We start from the raw sequence: 21,650 nt of genomic DNA, 5'->3' as shown, positions 1-21,650 counted from the left end.
TTGGTACCAAGGGCGAGGGACGAAGAGAACCATTTTCCTGCTCGTTGAAACGAGGCGGACCAATAGGCAAAGTTCTCGGTGGTTACCGAAATGTCATCAACAATTGCAACAAGGTCTTATTGACAGAGTGGTACAACGAGGTGTTTACATAAGCAGGGAAATATTACTGCTTATATAATATAGATCACAAGGAGGTTTAAACAAACCAATGGAAAGGAAAAGTAATTATCAGGTTTAAACAGAACAATGGAAAGGAAAATGTGTATACACACATATTTCAAGGGTATATCCTTCCCAAGGACAAGCAGAGCATAATATCCATGACATGATAATATGTAGAAAACTCTTTAGGTACGGGGAAGAATTTTCATGACATTACCCATACAACGGTGTTTGGATGATTTGATAAAGAAGTTTAGCATTGTGCTTCAAATGTTCTTATTGAAAAATCGGAGTACCAAAGACATGCTTCGAGATAGCATTGACATTGTCATTGGGTAAAGATCATACTTTGGATACACAAAGGATCCATCAGGAACAACTTATAGAATAAGTCTTACAATTTCCTCATGGAAGAATGAATAACCTTACTAAAATGAAAACTATAACAATAGGTCCTCCCGCCAGGTGTGCTAGGCATGACATCACCTTATCGGAGGGCTGTTTTTTGCTCAACCCTCTAAACGGTAGTTTTTTTTAGGATACGGTGGAGAGGCAGTTTCATCAACTTTGCTTGGAAATTAAGCTGTAGCTGCTAGTTCCGGCTTGCTTAGAAGCTAGAGATCGTACGTGCTGCCAAGGTGATTCGTTTCCGGTGGTGGCACAATTGAATTGCTTCTGTGGTGGAGTTGTGTTCCTGGCACTGATTAAAATCGCCGGAGAAAATATTTAGCAGCAACATAAATTGCAGCAGAAGTTGCATCTCAAAAAGAATACACCATTAGAAACTGCATATGTTATATTTTTTGATGGTATAACTTTTGTGATACAAAATTTGTATTATATGGACCAAAATTGAGTATCTAGGGATACACGTGCGTCTTTTAAACCGGAGGAAAGGAGGAAGTAAAAAAACCCCGCAGATTTGGGCCCTGGGAGTGGATACGCGTTGCAGGTATAAATTGTGTAGAGAAAACACATGCAAAACTCGCGGAAACAGCTCAAACGGCAAAGGTACCCAACAATTTATGCATGCATATGCATGGAGGGTTTGTTGGGATTGTTTTCTGCAACCAATCCAACGGCACACCTGGTTTAGGCAAATTACAAAAAGCCGTTCTGGGCAGACTCCATTCTAATCAAGAAGCAGAGTCCTGCCGTGTCCCTAAAAACAATCTCGAGAAGCCAACGGATACTTTCTTTTTCCTTTCCTTTTTGCGATGGAGCAGCGGCTTTATTGCCCGTGGTAATCGGCGGCCAAAAGGTGTGCCAGAGGAGCATCCTCCAGTCACGAATCGGTCCGCTGCGAAATGTACAGCTATGGCGCTTCCGAGGCCAAGCAAAGGAAAGAATCACACTTGGCCAGGCACTCCCGGCGCTCGGCACACAGAAGAGCTAGCCTCGATACCGATGCCAGAGACGAGGAGGCCACCGCCATCTTGGAGGGTGACGGGAAGACCGAGGAGGATGGTGGTGGCGACGGAGGCGGAGGCGGAGGAGGAGGAGGAGGGAGGCTGTATGTAGCCGTCGGGAAGGACGAAGAGGATGGTAGGTCCAACCTCCTATGGGCCGCTCGGAATCTCCTCGCCGGTGATGAGAAGCTTGTGTTGCTGCACGTCCACCAGCCCATACACAGAATCATGACTGGTAAAATTAAGATCCAAACTCTCTGCACAAAGTAGTGAAGATACACAATAAAATGTTTTGCTTCTCCACACTGCATAGTACTTATATTGCTGTTGCTTTTGTCTTCAGTCACTTGCTTAATTAGTACTTCCTCCGTTTCTTTTTAGTCTGCATATAAAATTTGGTCAAAGTCAAGCTTTGTTATCTTTGACTATGTTTGTAGAAAAAAATGTTAAGATTCACAATATGAAATCAATATTGTTAGATGCATCATGAAATTACTTTGCATACCATATAGCTTTATTATTGTAGATGTTGATATTTTCTTCTACAAAGTTGGTCAAACTTTAGAAAGTTTGACTTTGAACAAATCTTATATGCAGACTAAAAAGAAACGGAGGGAGTACTACAATCTATCTCTCAGTTCCTAAATATAAGTCTTTCTAGAAATCCCAACAAGTGACTACATACGAAGCAAAATGACTTATGTTGTACTCCATTTAAAATGTCTAAAAAGACTTATATTTAGGAACGGAGGGAGTATATGTCTGTCTCTCTATCTATGTATCTATCTATTTATATGTCTGCCTGTCTGTCTATATATGTATTTATCTATCCATCTTTGCTGATCAAATTCTTCTGTCGCAGGATTCCACACGGTTGATGCAAGCCAGCTCCATGAGAAGGAGCTCAAGGCGTACAGGATGGATGAGCAGGAGGAGATGAACACACTTTTGAACCACTACCTCGACTTTTGCAGAGATTCTCTCATGGTCTGCTCAGCTTAAAACCGGCCAATTCCATTCTGAAAATCATGATGCATGTATTTTATTCACTTCTTGTTGATTCAGATGAAGAATTTTTTTTTTTTACAGATGCAAGCCGAAACGCTGGTGACCGAGAAGAACAGTACTGCGAATGGCATCATCAAGCTCATCGAACAGAATCACATCACAAACCTTGTCATGGGAACATCCTTATTCTCACCTGACATCCAGACCAAATACACCTTCGTAATGAGGTTTTCATTGATAAACATACACACTGCGGTCTAAGCTTGTTTCTGTGCATAGATATATAGGGGAAAGGACCGCGATAGTTGTGCAATTATATGTAAATTTCTTATTTCCTGTACGTGAATTAATGTCTGCGCTATTGTAAACAAGCGGCCATAAAATAGCTAGGCTGCACAACCAATTAATCGGTATAATTCGCTGCCCTTGTGTAAGTTGCCACACAATCCAAAATGTGTCTTCCTTGTGTAGTAGTATTACTTACTTAGCAAATAACAATTAATCACAATAAACTCCCAATACCAAAACACTACTAGTATATATGGTAATATGGCTTTACTACTTATCATCTCCCCTCCCCCACTCTCTGCAGTATAAATTACAAGTCAAATACTCCATTTAGTAACCTGATTTATGTATGTTGATTGTAAAATCTTTCATGTGGACAGGAAGAGCAAAGCACCAAATTCAAGAGTTGCAGCAATTGTGCATCAACAAGCCAAACCATATTGCCAGATCTTCTACATTTGCAACGAGACTCTTGCTTGCTCTAGGTATGACTGTCATGCATGCATTGGAGCCCTCAAGTCAACATAAAAAATATTGCTACATAGAATCTGCAAATTTCAGCTCGAGCGACTACCCAAAGTTATTTCCAGATGACAAAACAATGGTTCATCATTTTCAGGGAGGCCACTCTGTGTTTGACAAAAGTAGAGTCAGCGCAAAGCAACTACACGAGCAATGATTCAGACAGATCCGAGTTCCCTGCAAGATCCCAATCACTATCACCAGGGCATACGGGTTTCTTCGGCTCTACAGATCAGCAAGCCCTTGAACGACGATCCAAGCAGATAGTTAGCTATACATATCCTCTGTTAGCAACGATAACAAATAGCAAGGACAACATATCAGGTGCAAAGGGACAGTCAATTCATACGACGACGACAGAGTTCTCCCTGAATCCCAGCCAGCAAAGCTTTGGAGGACCTTCACCAGCTCTCAAGGATTTCAACAGCATGAATGGTTCATTGATGCCTGTTTCAGTTGCAAGCTCTAAAGAACATCAACACTCTATGGTAAGCCATTTTGGACCGAGCAGGTTTATCTAAGCATAGCCACACCTTTTTCATTTGAATTGTCGTATTTATAGCGAGACATATTGGTCGCCCATTATCCAAAAAACAAAAACTACTAATGGGAATCAAGTACTGCATTGTTCAAAATGTGTACACGATATAGTCCGCTTGCTTATGTGAACATCGGAGATGTGCCACTTGCTTCTAATTATAGTAAGGTAGTTTTATAATTGATGTATTCCATAAGCAACAACAGTCAATATTAGAACATTTTTTCAAAGTCCTCATTAGTATCGAGATGTGCATGTCGTTTTTCAGAGGCACAATCAAGGACTGAATTGGAGACACCTAGTTCTGAAAAGAGACATTTGGGTGTTGCTTGTTGGTTTTCCTTTTGATAAAAGAGATATTCATGAAATAGAGAATGCCATCAGGAGCTTTGGGAAGATGCTGCTTTGGGACAGAGCTAGGAGTACTAAGGCTGCATTGATGGTTCAGATTAGAGTGGATGAACTCAGAGATGTGCCAGTTAGCATTGTGATTGGAGACTCTGAAAATCCGAACTCTGAATCCTGGATAGTGCCTGTTGTTATGGTGCAGCAAGAGGCTTTGGGGGAGGGACCTCCAGATGAAGATCCTATTACCATAGATGGCAACTCTCATCCACAACCTGTAAACCCTTTTTTTCACCCAAATGAGCTCAACCACTTTCTGGGACCTGTTGCTCTATACCAAGCTCAGGATATCATGCATAACAACCAGGGCAACTTCCATCAGCAAGTCCTGCGGAAGGCTGATGTAGGTGATGACAATCATGAAGAAGAGGAAGAATATCTGCCTGGGTGGGGACACTTGGCCATGGGAGCAGAAATTGATCATGAACTTGAAGGAGAATTTCTGGAATTAGCTGAGTTAATGCAACCACTAGATGAACAGCAAGTACCTGAGGAAATGCCAGACATGGATGCTAACGATGATATCGCCATATCTGTTGGCTCAAATGGGGCTGATCTTGCTCACCAGGAGGGGGATGTGCCACAACTTTTGGTGGGAAATGATAACTTAAACCCATTGGGCCCTGTTCAAGAAATTCTCAATGGCCCTCCAGACCTCAACTTAATGCTTGGGCCACCTGAGGCCCATCAACTAGTCCAGAATGTGCTCCCCCCACTACAGAATGTGCTTTACCCATATGTTTTCCATTTGGAGCCACAGAATGTGCTCCCCCCACATGTTCTCCATTTGAATCCAGCAGTGCCTGCTGTAAGTTCTCAGCTGCAGTCCACTGATGCATCTTATGCAGCGGAGCCACCCCTTGGATCTAAGAAGAACTTTCTAGTTGATCTTAATTTAGACTCAGAAACTAATCAACCTGTTAATCCACCTCAGCCTGTCCATTATGCTGCATCTCAAGAGGACAATTCTTTCTTTGCTCTGAACTTAGCTGCAGGAGATGACACTGTTATTCAGCTTGCTGATCTTACTTCTGTTCCTCTGAACTGGGAGGTTAAATCTGAAGATAGCGAATCTGTAGATGAAGAGATTGAAATCAATGAGCTTAGCCCTGACATCAACTCCAGACTTTCAGCCAACTCTACAAGCAATGAGTTTTCTCAAGAAGGTTCCGATTCTAGCTGCTCTCCCCCACCAGGTTTTTCCATCAAAGGCAAACATAATTTTGTACCCCCACTTAACACTATTTCAGCTAATCACATTATTGTTGCTGAAAGCCTTGGGGCTTGGAAGCCTCACTTTGCTGATGCTGCTAAAGATCTGCCAGCCACCAAGGTACCATTGGATTGGATTAACTTTTTTTTGCTCCATCTTGTTAACCCCAGATACATTTGATTGGGCGAAAATGTTTCTGCAATCCTCAATGTGGCAGATTATATTAGAAGGAAGCAATTGCAAAGAATTCCTAGATTTTTTCATTACTAATTCATGCCCTACTAACTTGGCTCCTGTCTATTCCCAGGCAGTCATAGAGAGTAATAGGAGCCCCTTCTCCACTCGAGGAAAAGATGGAGCACCATCTCCACCTAGCAACCAAAAGCTCAAAGGGAAGAGAAAGGAACGTCCTCTTGTGGTGGAATCTGAGGTAAGGAGAAGTGAGAGATTGCAACACATTAACAAAGGTTTAAAAAAAGACTTGCCAAGATGTCAATTGTATGGCCTGTCTAGCTCAACCTCCAGCTTGCAATAGCAAAATCATTAAAAATCTAAATATCTCTTATTGCAAGGTTGATGCAAAGAACTGCACCGAAGAAAACCTTCAGAAGAAAAAAGTTACGAAAGGAGGAAAGCCACCAGCATGGAAGGACTAAAAAGATGCATGATGCTGTTGAGAAGAAGAAGAAACAAGCTGCTGTTGGGTGCCAACAATAGCTTTAGGGGACATACTTTCATATGCCCTATTTCTGCCCCTGTACTAAGCACTTTTGCTTGCATGTTTCTGATAGTTTGGACTATACTTATGTGGAACCTTATTTTGGCAACATGGACCATGAATGTTGAACATGTCTGTTGGACTGTTGGATATATGTTTATATGGAACCACTTATTATCTGTCTGGTGCTCCTGGTCTTTTGGGGAACAGTGTCCAATCATTGGTATAATGAGCTGCTATACAAATGGTTTTTAACCCCTTTCCGCAAAGGCATTTTAAACCGTCGCCAAGTGAGTGTGGGAGATAGGGGGATCCTTCCCACACGACCCAAAAACTGTCAGGGATAGGTAGTAGGAATGCGGGCATCTATCCCAAACGCCATTCTTCACACAACTGTTTGTGATATATCGAATACCCCAGATGCTCCATACTTGCTACTCGTGTGTGCTGGCATTACCATCGCAGTCGGTATTTTGTGGTGCTACATTTACGATGCGCGAACCGTCACAAACAGTTCACGGTTATAGAACATGTATGATAACTAGACAATCACACACATTCACTTTTCACTAACCGTACGCGCTAACTAATTAAGAAGATTAGCTCATCATCATATGAGTGTCGGATAGGATTACAAAACATCAAACCGTCGTAACAGTGTTGTACATGATAACTATCACACACGCTATTCTTTGGTGCAATGTTTGCGATGTGTACCACATCAGAAACAATTCATGATTGTAACTCATGTACGATATGACAACTATCACAAATATTTAGTTTGCTCAAACTGTTTGTGATATTATCTGACATCACACACGCTTTGCAAATGGCAACTGTGTGCATGCTCGCACACTTTTCCTCTTTGTGAACTGTGTCGGATTATGGTGTATATCACACATGTTTGTATTTTACCGATCATGTGTGTTGTAATGACCTATAGAGTGTAATTTCACCCAAATTTAATTGTCGCTATTTAAAAATGTATCAAATTTGAATTTGAAAGTATGTTATAGCTTTATTCATATCCATCAGGTTCAAACAACCAATTCATTATTCGATTCATGGGTACGTATGTTCAAGAATTACATAAGCACCAAATAAAGAATGATGAACCACAGTTGTATACTTGTACTATTAAAGACGATAAAGAAAGAGGCGAAATACGTTATGGTTACTGAACAGGGTGAAGTGGAATGCCCATATTGTGCCCTCCTCCATGCAGAAAGCATGCACGACTCTAGTCCAACCGCTTGTTATGGCCGACCTCCCATCATTTACTGTCTTCATGAACACATCTAGATAGTCATCGTGTTTTGGTACAAATACTTTAACCTTTGGATGCTCATCAATCATGTAGTTTGAGAGGTAATCTTGAGTAAACTGTTTTGGGAACAACTACAAAGGAAAAGGATCGAGACGTTGTCATCTAACACAACTCATTATGGGTAGTAAAAATAAGGTTGCAGTGTTCTTACAATCTTACTTACCATCTTGTTTGCTATTGTCTTGGATAAAGTGTATATAAATAGTTTAATTGCCTTCTTTTCACCCATTTTACTAACAATTTTTATCAGCTTCCTCACTAGATGATGGTTCATCAATATCTCAGTGTCCATACGTAGAAAGGGTCGAAGCACGGATCTTTACCGATGACATATGTACCTAAAAGCACCAAGTTCATATTAGAAGATCAACAACCACTACTACAGAAACATGCATTAACGACAGTGCCCAAAAAACTGTTGGTCGTTAAACACCCGAGTTGAGTTCCCGCATGATTGGATCAGTCTACGTAATACCTTCAACAACCACCAGATTGCCCGTTGCTAAGTAAGCGGTTGTTATTGTTGTGATATTGTTTTGCGCGTACAATGCTCTAACAAACTCACCTCTCAGTGTGTTAAAAAATATTCACCTCTCCTTTATCTCTCCTCCCATCTAAAAGAGAGCGGGACAGTTGAATATTTTTAGCGCAAAGTGCTGGCAATTTCCATCAGATAACCCTCTATAACAGCCAACAAATATTTATAATCTGTTAGGATCCCATCCCTCTGCATCTCTTTCTCCTCGCCTCCCCTACCGTGCTCAATCCACGACACCTCTACAATCCATGGATCGCATCTTCCTTCTGTTCTACACCTATCCGTGCTGCATCCTGCACCTCGCCGGTCGCCTCGACCCTGGCCCAGGAGCGTCCGCGCTGCCGTCTGAACGTTGTTGGTAGCCTTGACCCCGTAGCGCCCGCGCTGCTGCCTGTACCTCGCCGGTCGCCTCAACCCTAGCCTGGTCAGGCGCGTCCGCGCTGCCATCTGTACGTTGCTCTCGACCCCAGTGTGCCCGTGCTGCCGTCTGCACATCCACCAACGCGATTCCGTTGCAGGTTTGTTGGTATTCCAGTATTCGTCCTTTGTTTTTTTGTTGCACGGGGTCTTCATGTACTGTATTGATTGGTCGGTTAACTTATTTTTCTACATAGTCAACTAATTTTTGCATTACCATATTAATTAAGCTTTGTATTATTGTAGTGAGTACTCCAGTAGTCATGATGGATATTCACTGCAACAATTTACCACCATGTGGAACCAGAAGTTCAATCAGTGGTTCAAAGAGAAGGTAAGACAAAATGTTCCAGAATAATGTGTGTATTTACGCACATATGCAAGTACATTTCTATATCTCCGTATGAAGATGGTAGCATAGCTATCTATTACTCCATAGGTAGCTAGCTTGCACGAACATGATAACATATTTTACTGGCTATGGCATGAATAGATTTAGATATCGTGTTTAGATTCGAGATAGACTCCTCTGCACACAGAACAATGGGGTGGTTGTAGTTTTAGAAGAAGGGGATAACGGTAATACAGTAGAATATTCTGGCATATTGACACTTCGACTGGATTCACGTATTTAACAAAGAGCATGGGATGAAGAAAGACAACAAACATGGAATCCTTAGTCTTAACCTGCAGTGTTTGCTTCGAACAGATGAGCCTTTTAGTCTGGCTAGCCAAGTTTCCTTTTTTTTGTCAAGGACAATCTTATTAATTCTCTGGTTACTTTCCTTTAGCTTACTGCTTAGGGTGTTCATAGCCTTGCTAGTTTGCTTGTTTTTTGCCGCTAACTTGTACTTATACCCCCCCCCCCCCCCCCCGATAACTCCCTCACTAGTCTCTTGTAAATATGTGACTCTCTATACATTGTTGCTTTATTTTAAAGGTCAGTGGGAGCCACTCCCACTGTCACAAAGTTCCAAAAAAAAATAAACGTATGGCATGCGGTAATGAAACATCCATCACGCCATTCTTATAATGTACCACATGGATAGTCCAATGATGAAGCCTCTGAACCCGAGCCTGACGACAATGGCGACGAAGATGACTTGCTTCAAAATTCGACAACAACATCGCATAGAAAGAGAACAACATGATGCCACGAATTTATGCAAGTCTTAATCTGTAGTAATCAATTTGCTTCATATTTTTTCTTTCACCTTATTAATAAATAGTGACACAAGTAGTTCTGTACTTACTTTATTTGATTTAGCATTCAGTAATTCATTTTCAGTACATAAATATTCACTATTTAATTTAACTATACTTTGTACAACCTTTGTGCACACTTTAGAATAACGCTTTATGTATAGGTTATCCGACTGAGTTAGCAAAGAAATCAAGTGAGTAGCAGATTTCAGTAGAAAAAGGGTTACACACAGGCTCATATGCAAGAAGAGGAAGTGGTCAGAAGAAGTACGAGTTGGCTACAAAAGGTACTAGTCAAACATAAAAATATTATTCAAGCTATCTTCTACTGGATGATATAATGTGGTTGCTTGTTTTCATAGATGTGATTGATGCACCGACAAATAGACAAGGCTTGTTTAGTACAAATTGGGATGCAGATGATTCTGAAAGTGAGTTTCTAGGTAGCATGTATTGTCCCTAGAATTATTTCTATGCTTTATTGTCTTCAAGTTACTCATAATATATTACAGGTATGAATGATGAAGTTGATGCCAGCAATGATAGTGACATGGGAGATGATATGGATGAATTTTATGGTATGAAAAATGTCATTTTTTATATTTTATTCCTTCATCCACCCTACTACAGATTGGTTGTATGCTTCCAGACACTGCAAATGGTGTAGATGAGTTAATAGTTGATGAAAATATTGAATGTGAATAATCCCAGGCTAACCATGGCCTTGCAGCTACCACCAAGACTAGTAAGCACAACAATGGAACTGGATCTGTTTACGAAAATCTGGAATTAGAGCAAGATATTTGTGAGGACCAGCATTAAGTAACGCTATTTTGTTCTTCTAAACTAAAAGCTTCCGAGCAAGACAAACAAGTACTTGTAGAAAAGTACAATGGCATGGTGCAAGAAGTGTCAGAAACTAAGCGTCTTATGTCTGAGTTCTCATGAAAGGCAACATGATCAAGTTGTTCTTGTACATTGATTTTCTATGCATTTATAATTCGTGCCAATTTATTTACAAGGACTGACTTTCATAAACTACTCAACATTTTGTAGGATTGATGGTCCACGGCAAGATATAGAAGCATCAGACGGTGTTGTATTCACCGATGAAGAATGATATCCATTCAAACAATGATGGTGTCCCATGATTGAAGATTGATTAATATTATATTTTCTAGTTGTCTTGTTTTCCAAATAGATATGAGCAAGTATATTGGTCATATAAGGAGTGCTTTTGACTCAAATGTCTTAAATGACATTTTAATTGAAGAATTGTATGTCAGAATTTTTGTATTTCTATTAATAAAGAGGCTATGATCCTTTCAGTTCAGATTATTGTGTTTCTATATTATTATGGATGTTAAAATTCAAATGTTGGATGTTGTGTAAAGCGATCGTTGAACGGAAAGTTATACTAAATATAAATGGTTTTCAAGTATATCAAAGTGGTGAAGAGAGTGGTCGGCAATGATACTTTGGTCCCCATGATAATATTATTAGCATCCTTTGGTCACCATGATAATATTATTAGCGATGGCAAAACTTGTTGTTAATACCATAATTGTGGTTGTTATTGCCTTGGGATTGACGACGACACACCCTCTCGTCGTTATAAGAATAACGACTGCAAAAGGTATGTGGTCATTATACTTTTAACGACGGGGCCTACTATGACCAGCAGATTGTGGTCGTTATTGACCTTTAACGACCACAATCGGACTTTCAGCGACCACATTTACCGTCGTTGAAGACTGTTTTCCTAGTAGTGAACTATTGCACAATGATGTAGTATAACACTCCCTCCGTCCCATTACATAATACTCCCTCCGTCCCAAAATAAGTGTCTCAACTCTAGTACTAAAGTTAGTACAAAGTTAAGACACTTATTTTGGGACAGAGGAAGTATCTTACAACATTGTGGTATTGATCCATGCTCTTTCGTGCCCATCCCTGTTTTCGTTTCAAGCAAGAGAGGCGTCCGACGACTCTGACAAGTCCCAGTCTGAGGTGAGCGACGAGGACAACGAAAGCAATGTGAGACCATCATGATCCATCTGCCAACTTTTTCCCCATGATCCCCTAACTGCTCAACATGTTCTGAATATCTGAAAACTTGTTGTGGTTAGGGGGACTTGTGATGCGGCACGCAAAGCAGCAGCTGGGGGAGGGGGTCTCTAAAATGTCGCCGCTTTCGCTCATTGCTAGTGTCACCGATTGATTATGGATGGTTGCTGTTAGTTTAGCTCCTTAGTAGTACCTCCTAGTCTTTCAGGAGGCTGATGCTGGTAGCTATAGTCTGTTCACCGATTGATGATGGGTTGTTGAATGTACTTACTGTTGTACCCGTGGCTGTTTAAGGAATACTTTCGCGTTGAAAGAAATAAAATGGTCTTGATACATGCTTGTTTGAAATCCTTGTATCTCACTGTCGCTGGAACAACGCTCGTCAAGTTTGTGAATGTTTGCTATGGAGCCCAAAATTGAAATGGACTACAAAAAGTTTGAGGCCCAAAAAATAAATGAATCATATAAGGCCGCGTCCTATAAAATAAAAAGGCTGAATTCTTGGGCTCGGCCCATGTAGTTGACACAAATTGCTTGAAAAAATATATAATAAATGGGCTTGGCCCACAAAGACGGTTGAACTGGACCGGGCTGAATATTGTCAGTGATCTTTTCAATTGGTTGCAATTTTGCCACGTCAGATTGCCACGTCGGATCCGACATGGCCTGGGCAGACAGCCAGTGACCAAAACAAAAGGTCATGGGTTCAACGACTTTCTGTTTTGGTCGTAAATGTCTACGACCTTCTCACAGAGAAGGTCGTTAATTTCAGTTTACGACAGTCAGCTTTTGACCTTCTATTTTTGGTCACAAAATGGTCACAAATGAAAAACAATGACCTTTCAGTGACCAATAGTCAAGGTCACAAGTTGACATATTTCTTGTAGTGATTTCACCCACTTATCCTGCCAGTGGCACGTCATTGGACGATGTTGGGCGAGCCAATCCATCCCCAGAATGCCGTAGTACGCTCCTATCTCCAGCTCGCGCATGGGTGTCGTGAAGGTGTGGCCCTGCATCCACCACTTGAGGCCGGGCACCATGAGATTGCAGGTGAGTTTGTCGCCATTGGCCATGCGCACCTCCGTCGGCGGCATCTCTTCGGTGGCGAGGCCGAGGCGATCAACGAACGCCTTGTTGACGAAGTTGTGGGTACTACCCGAGTCGAGCAGCAGCAGCATGACCTGATTTCCCACGAGCGCGCGCAACCTGATCGTGGTCGCCGAATCCGTGTCGTCGAGCGCCTGCGACGAGAGGAGGCAGCACTCTGGCGCGTCCATGGCCTGAGCAGGGGGTTGCGCCACTGGGCTCGGGTCGTCGAGCAACTGCAGGGCGTGGATGGTGTCGTCCGAGAGCACCTCGCCTTGGTCGCCCACGTTGATGGTGAGCAACTGCACGCGTTTGGCGCAGCGATGCTCTCTGGAGTAACGATCCCCGCACTTGAAATAGAGGTTGTTCGCACGACGGAAATCGTGCAGCTGCCGCTCCCGCGCGTAGTCGTCTCCTTGTGCACGGATCGGCGTGGCCGCGGCGCGCTGTGGTGGTGCCACTATGGCTGCTGGAGGTGGTCAACCCGCCGGCGTGATGCGAGGGCGTGCACGGGTCGTGCCCAGTTCTTCCTCTTGGATGCGTGCGAGCACCGAGGCGCACGTGATGCTGGAGGGTGCCTGGAGGCGCACCGGGGCGCGCGGCTCGTCCTTCAGGCCGAGGAGGAACTGCGTCACGAAGAATTTGGTGTTGATCGACCGATCGAGCGCGAGCAGGTGCTACATCTGTTCGTCAAACGCGGCGCGCTACTCGGTGACGGTGCCTGTTTAGCGTAGTTGCAGCAACTTGTGCATCACCACTTCAAACTCGTCGATGCCAAACTCCTCCAGGGTCGCCGCAGTGAAGAGATCTCATGTGATGTCGCGATGCGTTTGTTGGAACGCCTGGAGCCAGTGTGCAGCCTGGCCGTTGATGTAGAGCGCCGCGGTGGCGACCCAGTGGTGGGCGGCCACCTTGTAGAGCTCGAAGTGTAGGCGAGGCAGCGGTTCAGCCACAAATATGACGCCGTGCCGTCGAACTTGGGAAAATCGTGCTTCGGAGGCTTGTGGTACTCGTTGGTGTGGTAGACCGTCGGAGACGCGGTCCCCGCAGCGACGAATCCGCCCTGTGGCGGCAAAGGTAAGAGCGGCGGCCGGTGGTCGCCCAGGCACGTGTCCGACGAACACGGGGGCGCTGGATCTGGCACCGGGCGCGGGGACGGTGGAGGAGGAGGAGGCGGAGGAGGTTGCTGCTGCGGGTGGGCGGGCTAGTGAAGGTGCGTGGTGACCGAGCCCGTCGGAGAGGCCGACCCTTCCACCGTCTTGCGCGTGAGATCGAGGTCCGCTTGGGTCAGATCGAGTTGCCGCGATAGACCGCGCACCTCCTGCGAGATCTGGGCGTTGAAGGCGGCCTGGAGCTCGATCTGCTTCTCGTGCGCCACCTTCTGGTCGTCGACCTTGGCGAGCAAAGCCTCGAGCATCTTGGTAATGTTGGTGTTCCCTCCGCCCATGGCGATGAGAACTTGCCGCGTCGCCACCGAGGCCTTGGAAGGAGCCGTGGTCCTATGCTGAAGGGGATCGAACCCCACGACGAGATTTTGTGCGGCTCGCCGAGGCATTTCGCGCCGGCGCGGTGGATGTTACCCATCCTCAATCGAACACCAGGAAGAAAAAAATTCGGCAGAATTTGGCTTTGATTACCAGCTATAATACCCCAGGGAGAGGGAGAGGATCTAGATCGAGCAACAGGACGCGAGGAGCAGGAGAAGGCTTGAAGAGGAAGGAGGATTCGATTGCAGAGGGAAGTTAGATACAGAGAAGTGTCAACACACGCATGCCACTCACGGCCTCCTTTAACGTCACCCACACTCGCCACTTGGCCGGCCAGCTGGCTGGGCCCACCAGTCAGCTCTAGTGCACACCAACCATAGGTTAGGTGTGACACCTGGGGCCTCCTCAAGGAGAGGCTGGCCGAGCTTTGCCCTGTGCCCGTGCCCTTGGGCATCGACAGCTCCTACCTTGCTGCTGCCGGCCTCCTTGACAACCACATGCCCAGCGCGCCACAGCTCTTCTTGCTCAAGTTCTGCTGCTATGACCGGATGGGCCTCCTGCACGGTAGGTGTCAATTTAACCACATAACCATGCTACTGCTCAATTTTTTATGGATACGCGTTAAAAAAAATTAAAAAAATCTAACGGCTACGAATTTCGAAGTCTAACAATCAATGATCAGATCTTTCTGATTATTGTGGGAATTTCTAGCTAATTTCTCTATTTTTTATCCGTATTTTCTTTTAATATATTAATAATAGATTAGTTTGTTTCATTATGCTTATGGTGGAACCCAGCTTCTGTTTTGGAGGCGTCCTATAATTATGAGTATAAAAATTGCACTTGAGAAGAGAAAAACACGTGAAATTAAATGTGGGCTGGCCAAACTGAGAAACGGCAAGGGTGGCGTGTGCAGCCACTGAGCTGCATACTCACGCCAACCCAACAATGGAGATGGAGGGGTTTGTTAAGACAGTTTTCTGCAACCAATTCAACGGCACACCCACTCTAGGCAGATCAGTTTCTTCTTCATCGTCGAAGCGACAATCTTTTTAATTGAGACAATAATGGCTATTCTTTTTCTTTTTGCGACGAAGCCTCACGAGCTTTACTAGCCGCCGTGTCAAAGTGCCAGAAGAGCATCCTGCAACCACAAATCGGTCGGGTGCTTGATCTTGTGATCCAGCTGGGAGGGCTCTATTGAGAGAAATTTATCCATCTATTTGACGATCTTGGTCCTGCGAATTTGCAAGAGTTTGTAAGCCTAAGCCTGCTTCATCATCATCTGGCAGCGTGATGTACAGCTACGGTGCGAGGAAAGAATCCTACCTGGCCAAGATCAGGCACTCCCGGAGGTCGTCGTCCAGCAGCCTAGGGAAGCTATATGTGGCCGTCGGGAAGGATGAAGAGGACGGTCAGTCCAACCTCCTGTGGGCGGCTCGGAACCTCCTCGCCGGCGGCGACAAGCTGGTCCTGCTACACGTTCACCAGCCCGCCGACAGAATCATGATCGGTAAAAGCTCCAAACTTTGACAATCCGCATAATTAAATGTTTTCTATCCGTCTGTCTATCTATCTATCTATCTATCTATCTATCTATGCTGATAAAATTCTTGTGTCGCAGGATTCCGCAAGATCGATGCAAGCCAGCTCCAGGAGAAAGAACTCAGGGCATACAGGTTGTCTGAGAAGGAGAAGATGAACACACTTTTAGACCAGTACCTCGATTTCTGCATTTCTTCTCTCCAGGTCAGTAAGCTAACTCATTCTGAAAGCATAGAGCATAGACTTGGTGATTGCTCTTCTAGTTCATCTCATCTCGCGCATGACTGTTCTCTCAACAAACAAATTTACAGATGCAAGCTGAAGCGATGGTGATCGAGAGTAACAGCCCCACGAATGGCATCGTCAAGCTCATCGATCAGAATCACATCACAAACTTTGTCATGGGAACATCTTCCTTCTCACCGTATGTCCAGACCAAATACAGCTTCATAACGAGGTTTCATCGATAAACACGCACATCGAAATTGTCAGCGGGTAGCGCTGCAGTTTCTATATATACACTAGAGCAAATCACTGTGTTAGTTATATGTATATGTAAATTTCTTATTTCTTATGAATTCTCTGCTATTCTAATAAGCTACAAGAAGTGACGATAAAATAGGCGGATTAACTCCCAATAATTAGTTAGCAAAGGGCAATCATGAATTGACATTAAACACCGAATAAACAAACACTACTTCCTCCGTTCCATAATGTAGTGCATATAGATTTTATGAAAAGTCAAACTTTACAAACTTTGACCAAGTCTATAAAGAAAATTATTTATATCTAGAATGAGTTCTTTTACTGTACCCTGGAATCAATATAAGCCCTCCATTTCGCCTAATCCAATGGCTGATCTTATCTGATACTCCAACCTAACTACTAAGGAGTACTACCAGAAGACACTTGGGAGTACCTTGAGCTTAGGGGTAAAAACGTAATCATTTAGGCAGTTATGCCTGATCTTTTTATCCACATTAAATCTGAGTGCGTTACGGCTGATGCACATCACCTAGACTCAGTCAATCGCTGTTGGTTATTTCTGAACTCTTTACGAAGCGGGAGAGACGCCAGCGATCAGCCTGTTCTACGCGCACTGGAACCGTAGAATCTGCGCCAACCATGGTTGGCCGTCGGCGTGCTTGCTTGAGCGACGACTACCGGCTGGGCAGAAGATTGGCGTCAACCGTACCGTCGCCACCAGAATAGGGCCGCGCTAAACGGTGATGGACACAACGACATGAGGTCGCATGGCTGGGGCTCTGTCGCGTGGGCATCTGCGGGAGTTGAATTGTTGTAGCTTCCACGTATAGACGCACACACCAGACTCTACCTAAATTTAATTGGACCGCGAAGACAATTTCTGAACACATTGACTAGAGAACTGATGAGCAGCGCAAACGAGTTCACTATTTTGCTCTGTTCTTCGCTGCAGATTGTGAATTTCTGTTTCAATTTCCCATGTACATGTTAATATCCACTCATCAATTTTGTCTACGGAGCAAATGATGTGATTATTAAACTGCACACAATTATCTAGTAGTGGCAGACTGCTGGGTATATCGCATGATTGAGATCCAGCAATGGCAGGCAGAAGGGTATATCACTTGATTGTGATCCAACAATGGCGTGCACGAAGGAGATTTGGCGGCTGCGGGGTGGTCGCCATAGGTTTGGGATTAGGGAGGACGATGCAGACACGCGTGCAAGTGGCACCGGCCCGTGTGGCCATGGTGGCGCAAAAGAACAAACAGGTGGCCATGAGCGATACCCTGGAGTTTCGCTTCTGGGAGCCGAGATTTATGATCAGATTGGGATTTTTTTTCGAGATAGATCAGCGATTAGATGAGGTCAAACAAAAATGACTAAACTGCCCTTTTAAATAAAGGGCTAGATTTAAGTGGTACTTCTGCCTCTGCTTAGGGAGTACCAGGGTACCGTAAAAGTTCTCATCTACAATACCAAATATATATAATATGAGATTATGTCTTGTAATGTATCCAATGTTTTCTACGTATTTGGTGTTATAGATGTATATTTTTTTTTCTCTCCAAATTTGGTCAAAGTTTGTAAAATTTGATTTTTCAAAAATCTAGATGCACTACATTGTGGAACGGAGGGAGTACTAGCTAGCATGGCTTCCTTTACTAACTATTATCTCCCACTCTGTCTAAAGTCTTAAGTCGAGTACTCTAGTTAACAATCTGAGTTATTTATGTTGATTCTGAATCTTTCACGTACAGGAAGAGGAAAGTGCCGAAATCAAAAGTCGCAGCCATCGTGCATCTACAGGCCAAACCATATTGCCGGATCTTCTATGTTTGCAACGAGACTCTTGCTTGCTCCAGGTATGACGACTGACATGCAGCCCTCAAGCTAACATAAAGAAAACACCTTACGTTATTTCAGCTCGAGCGACTACCGTAAGTTATTTCCAGCTGACAAAAAAATGGTGTCATGGTTCATCATTTTTGTTAGGGAGACCACTCAGCTTACTTCAAAAGTAGAGTCACCTCGAAGCAGCAGCAGCAGCACTGATTCCTATCAATCTGAGTTCCCTGCAAGACCCCAGTCACTATCACCAGGGCATCCAAGTTTCTTCGGCTCCACCGATCGACAAGCCCATCAACGACCGACCATGCCAGTTAGTTATACTTATCCCTCGCCTGGATCGACAACAGGCGTAGTGGAAAACATATCGGGTGCAAGGCGGCAGTCAGTTGATATGACACAAACAAGTTGCTCACTGATTTCCGGGCAGCAAAGCACTGCAGGATCCAGTTCATGTTTCTCTCTGAAGGATTTGAACGGTATGAATGCTCCTCCCGTACATGCAAGCTCTAAAGAACAACGACACTCTATGGTAAGCCACATTAATTGGACTCAGCAGAGTTATCTAAGCATAGCCACACCGTTTTCGTTTGAATCATATTAATTTTATGGCTGTGTGCAGAAGCTGCAGCTAGGATAATTTTATGTATGTCTGTGTCTGTGTGTACAGACGCCAGGAGAACTATTCTTCCATTATCTGAAACCAAAAACTGTTATGCGGAAATCAAGTATGCTTTTAAATATAAATATGCATTATAGGCTAATAATAAGATATGAACATCAGAGATGTACCATTTGCTTCGTACTTTTAATAATACTTATTTGGATAATGTTGTCATGCATACCTAGAATTCAAAGCAAACACAATGTTTTATAGGTAGAAACTGATGTGCAACATGATGTGATTGAGCAACTGCGCCGAGTCCACAATGAGCTGGAGCGCTCAAAAAAAGAAGCATCCGAGGGCCAGCAGAAAGGCGAGAGGAATATGTTTGAAGCTTCTATGATGGTATATATGTTATTTGTAATTGCCACATGCCTTTATGTATCCATTATTGATGCCTAATGCACTATATTTTTTTCCCGAATTTTCTCTTGTCTAAACACATACTCCCTCCGTCTAAAAAAACTTGTCCCAAGCTTATCTCTCTGGTGCTAGATACATTCATTTGGGGGACAAGCTATTTCGGACGGAAAGAGTAGCATTTATATTCCATGGTGCATCTGTCTCTCAGTCTCAGCTAAGTGAACTGTTTCCTTGCAGTTCATGGCACGGGAGAATGCACTCCGCAAAGAAAAAACGGAGGTAGAGGAGAGACTGGGCAGAGAAAATACTGGACTCCGGAAGGAGCACCTCCAAATATGCAACGAACTGCACAAGGCAAATGAGAAAAGAGCGGAGCTGGAGGAGATGCTTCTCCAGAAAAATTACCTAGTGGCAGAGCTCGAGCAGTCGCAAGGAGAGCTGCAACGCGAGAAAGACCATGTCACAAAGCAAGTTGAGCAGATGTGCCAAGCAAACAGTAGCAGCGTCTTTGTATTTGGCTCTGCCTCTACCACTACTACTAGTGCCATTCCATTAACAGAGTTCAGCCACATGGAGATAAAAGAAGCGACAGCCAACTTTGATGACTCCAAAAAGATCGGGCAAGGTGGGTGTGGAACCGTCTACAAGGGATTTCTCCGTCATACTACCGTAGCCGTAAAGAGATTGAACCGTGAAGGCACAACAGGAGATAAAGAGTTCAATGACGAGGTATGTAATTTAATTTTCATCATCGTATATATTAAGAGCAACACATGCTGCGAGATGAGGAAAACTAGTAAACGGTGCATCTAACTAACTATGTGATTTTCCTCTGATCGATACATGTTACAGGTAGAAACACTTTGTAAGATGAGGCATCCGAACCTTGTCACCCTGATAGGAGTGTGCAGGGAGGCCAACGTGCTGGTCTTCGAGTTCTTGTCAAATGGAAGCCTAGAGGACTGCCTGCAGCACGACCACCAAAGAGAGGCGCTCTCATGGCGAATGCGCGTGAGAATTGCTGCCGAGATCTGCACGGGACTTATCTTTCTCCACTCCAACAGACCAAAAGGCATTGCCCATGGTGATCTCAAGCCCGACAATGTCCTTCTCGACGCCAGCTTTGGCTGCAAACTGGCAGACTTTGGGATCTCCCGTCCCTTGAATGTGACAAACACAACAATCACCCCTTACCACCGAACAAACCTACTCAAAGGCACAATGGGATACATGGACCCGGCATACATTGCCTCAGGGGAGCTCACAGCACAGTATGACGTCTACTCCTTTGGGGTGGTGCTTATGCGGCTGATAACTAATAAGAGCCCCCTAGGCCTTCCTCATGCCGTGGAGGCAGCCCTAAGAACTAACAAGTTGCCAGATATAGTTGATACTTCTGCAGGGGAATGGCCATCTGAGCCTACTAAAGAGTTGGCAAGACTAGCACTCAGATGTTGTCGGTATGAGAGAAAAGAGCGACCTGATCTTGAAAATGAGGTCTGGGATGTGATTCAAGCTATGTTGAACTATCCAGAGGATAAATGCAAGCCACCAACATTTTTCATCTGTCCAATGACACAGGTTCGTTAACCAATCAAAGAAACGATGAAGCACTAGCTAGCTTGGATCGTGTGATGCCTTGAGTCTCATCAACAATTATCTTATGTTTGCCTACAGTCTTTACAATTCAGTCAACACTTTTGTCAATGTCTACTAGCTACTCCCTCCGTTCCGAATTACTTGTCGCAAGTATGGATGTATCTAAATGTATTTTAGTTCTAGATACATCCATTTCTGCGACGAATATTTTAGAACGGAGGGAGTAGTTTGATATTAAGCTTGCATCATTTCTTATACTAATATTTTCAGGAGATCATGAGGGATCCATGCATCGCTGCTGATGGATTTACATATGAACGTGAGGCCATCAAGGACTGGCTTGCAATGGGGAACAAAATGTCCCCCATGGCCTACCTCAGTTTGGCACACCATGAGTTGACACCGAACAATGCCCTTCGCTTTGCAATTCAAGAATGGCAAAAGCGACAGCAACAATGATTTTTTAACCTTCCATTTAATTTGTATGATGCCACGTTTATGGTGTGAACCAAACGATTCTGAAGTGTGTACAGACAGTGTTAGAACGGAGAGAGAGGGATTGTTGCGGAATATAATGGATGTGTTATTGAGCCTCGAGGGTGAGTATATATCAAAGTTTTAAATCGCGGGCTAAACCATTTCGCGGCAAGCTCATTCAAACGCTACAGGCGCTATAGCTGGAGATAGCGGCCGCTAACCCATTTCGCGGCTACAGTGCATGTGCACGCATATCCCACGTTCAAACTAGTACATG

The 21,650-nt window shown here is 43.9% G+C and overlaps 2 protein-coding genes across 2 annotated transcripts; both read left to right on the top strand.

Annotated features, from left to right (window-relative positions):
* Positions 1-1,469: 1,469 nt before the first annotated feature.
* On the top strand, positions 1,470-21,472 carry LOC147974234 (U-box domain-containing protein 33-like). Its single transcript, XM_087519424.1, has 9 exons — positions 1,470-1,806; positions 2,434-2,558; positions 2,661-2,806; positions 3,248-3,352; positions 3,487-3,877; positions 19,148-19,279; positions 19,535-20,026; positions 20,150-20,878; positions 21,167-21,472. The coding sequence occupies exons 1-9, from the start codon at positions 1,470-1,472 to the stop codon at positions 21,353-21,355; spliced, it is 2,646 nt and encodes an 881-aa protein (XP_087375550.1). The 3' UTR covers positions 21,356-21,472.
* On the top strand, positions 15,519-19,222 carry LOC147974235 (U-box domain-containing protein 33-like). The gene is made up of 5 exons (XM_087519425.1): positions 15,519-15,904; positions 16,016-16,140; positions 16,248-16,360; positions 18,183-18,287; positions 18,418-19,222. Exons 1-5 carry the CDS (start codon positions 15,688-15,690, stop codon positions 18,872-18,874), a joined length of 1,017 nt encoding a protein of 338 aa, XP_087375551.1. The 5' UTR covers positions 15,519-15,687; the 3' UTR covers positions 18,875-19,222.
* Positions 21,473-21,650: the final 178 nt, after the last annotated feature.

This window comes from Triticum urartu, chromosome 4A, assembly GCF_056163025.1.
Source record: "Triticum urartu cultivar PI428250 chromosome 4A, HENAU_Tu73, whole genome shotgun sequence".
NCBI lineage: Eukaryota > Viridiplantae > Streptophyta > Magnoliopsida > Poales > Poaceae > Triticum > Triticum urartu.
The sequence above is the reverse complement of the archived record's forward strand: the minus strand, read 5'-3'. Positions and strand labels throughout refer to the sequence as shown.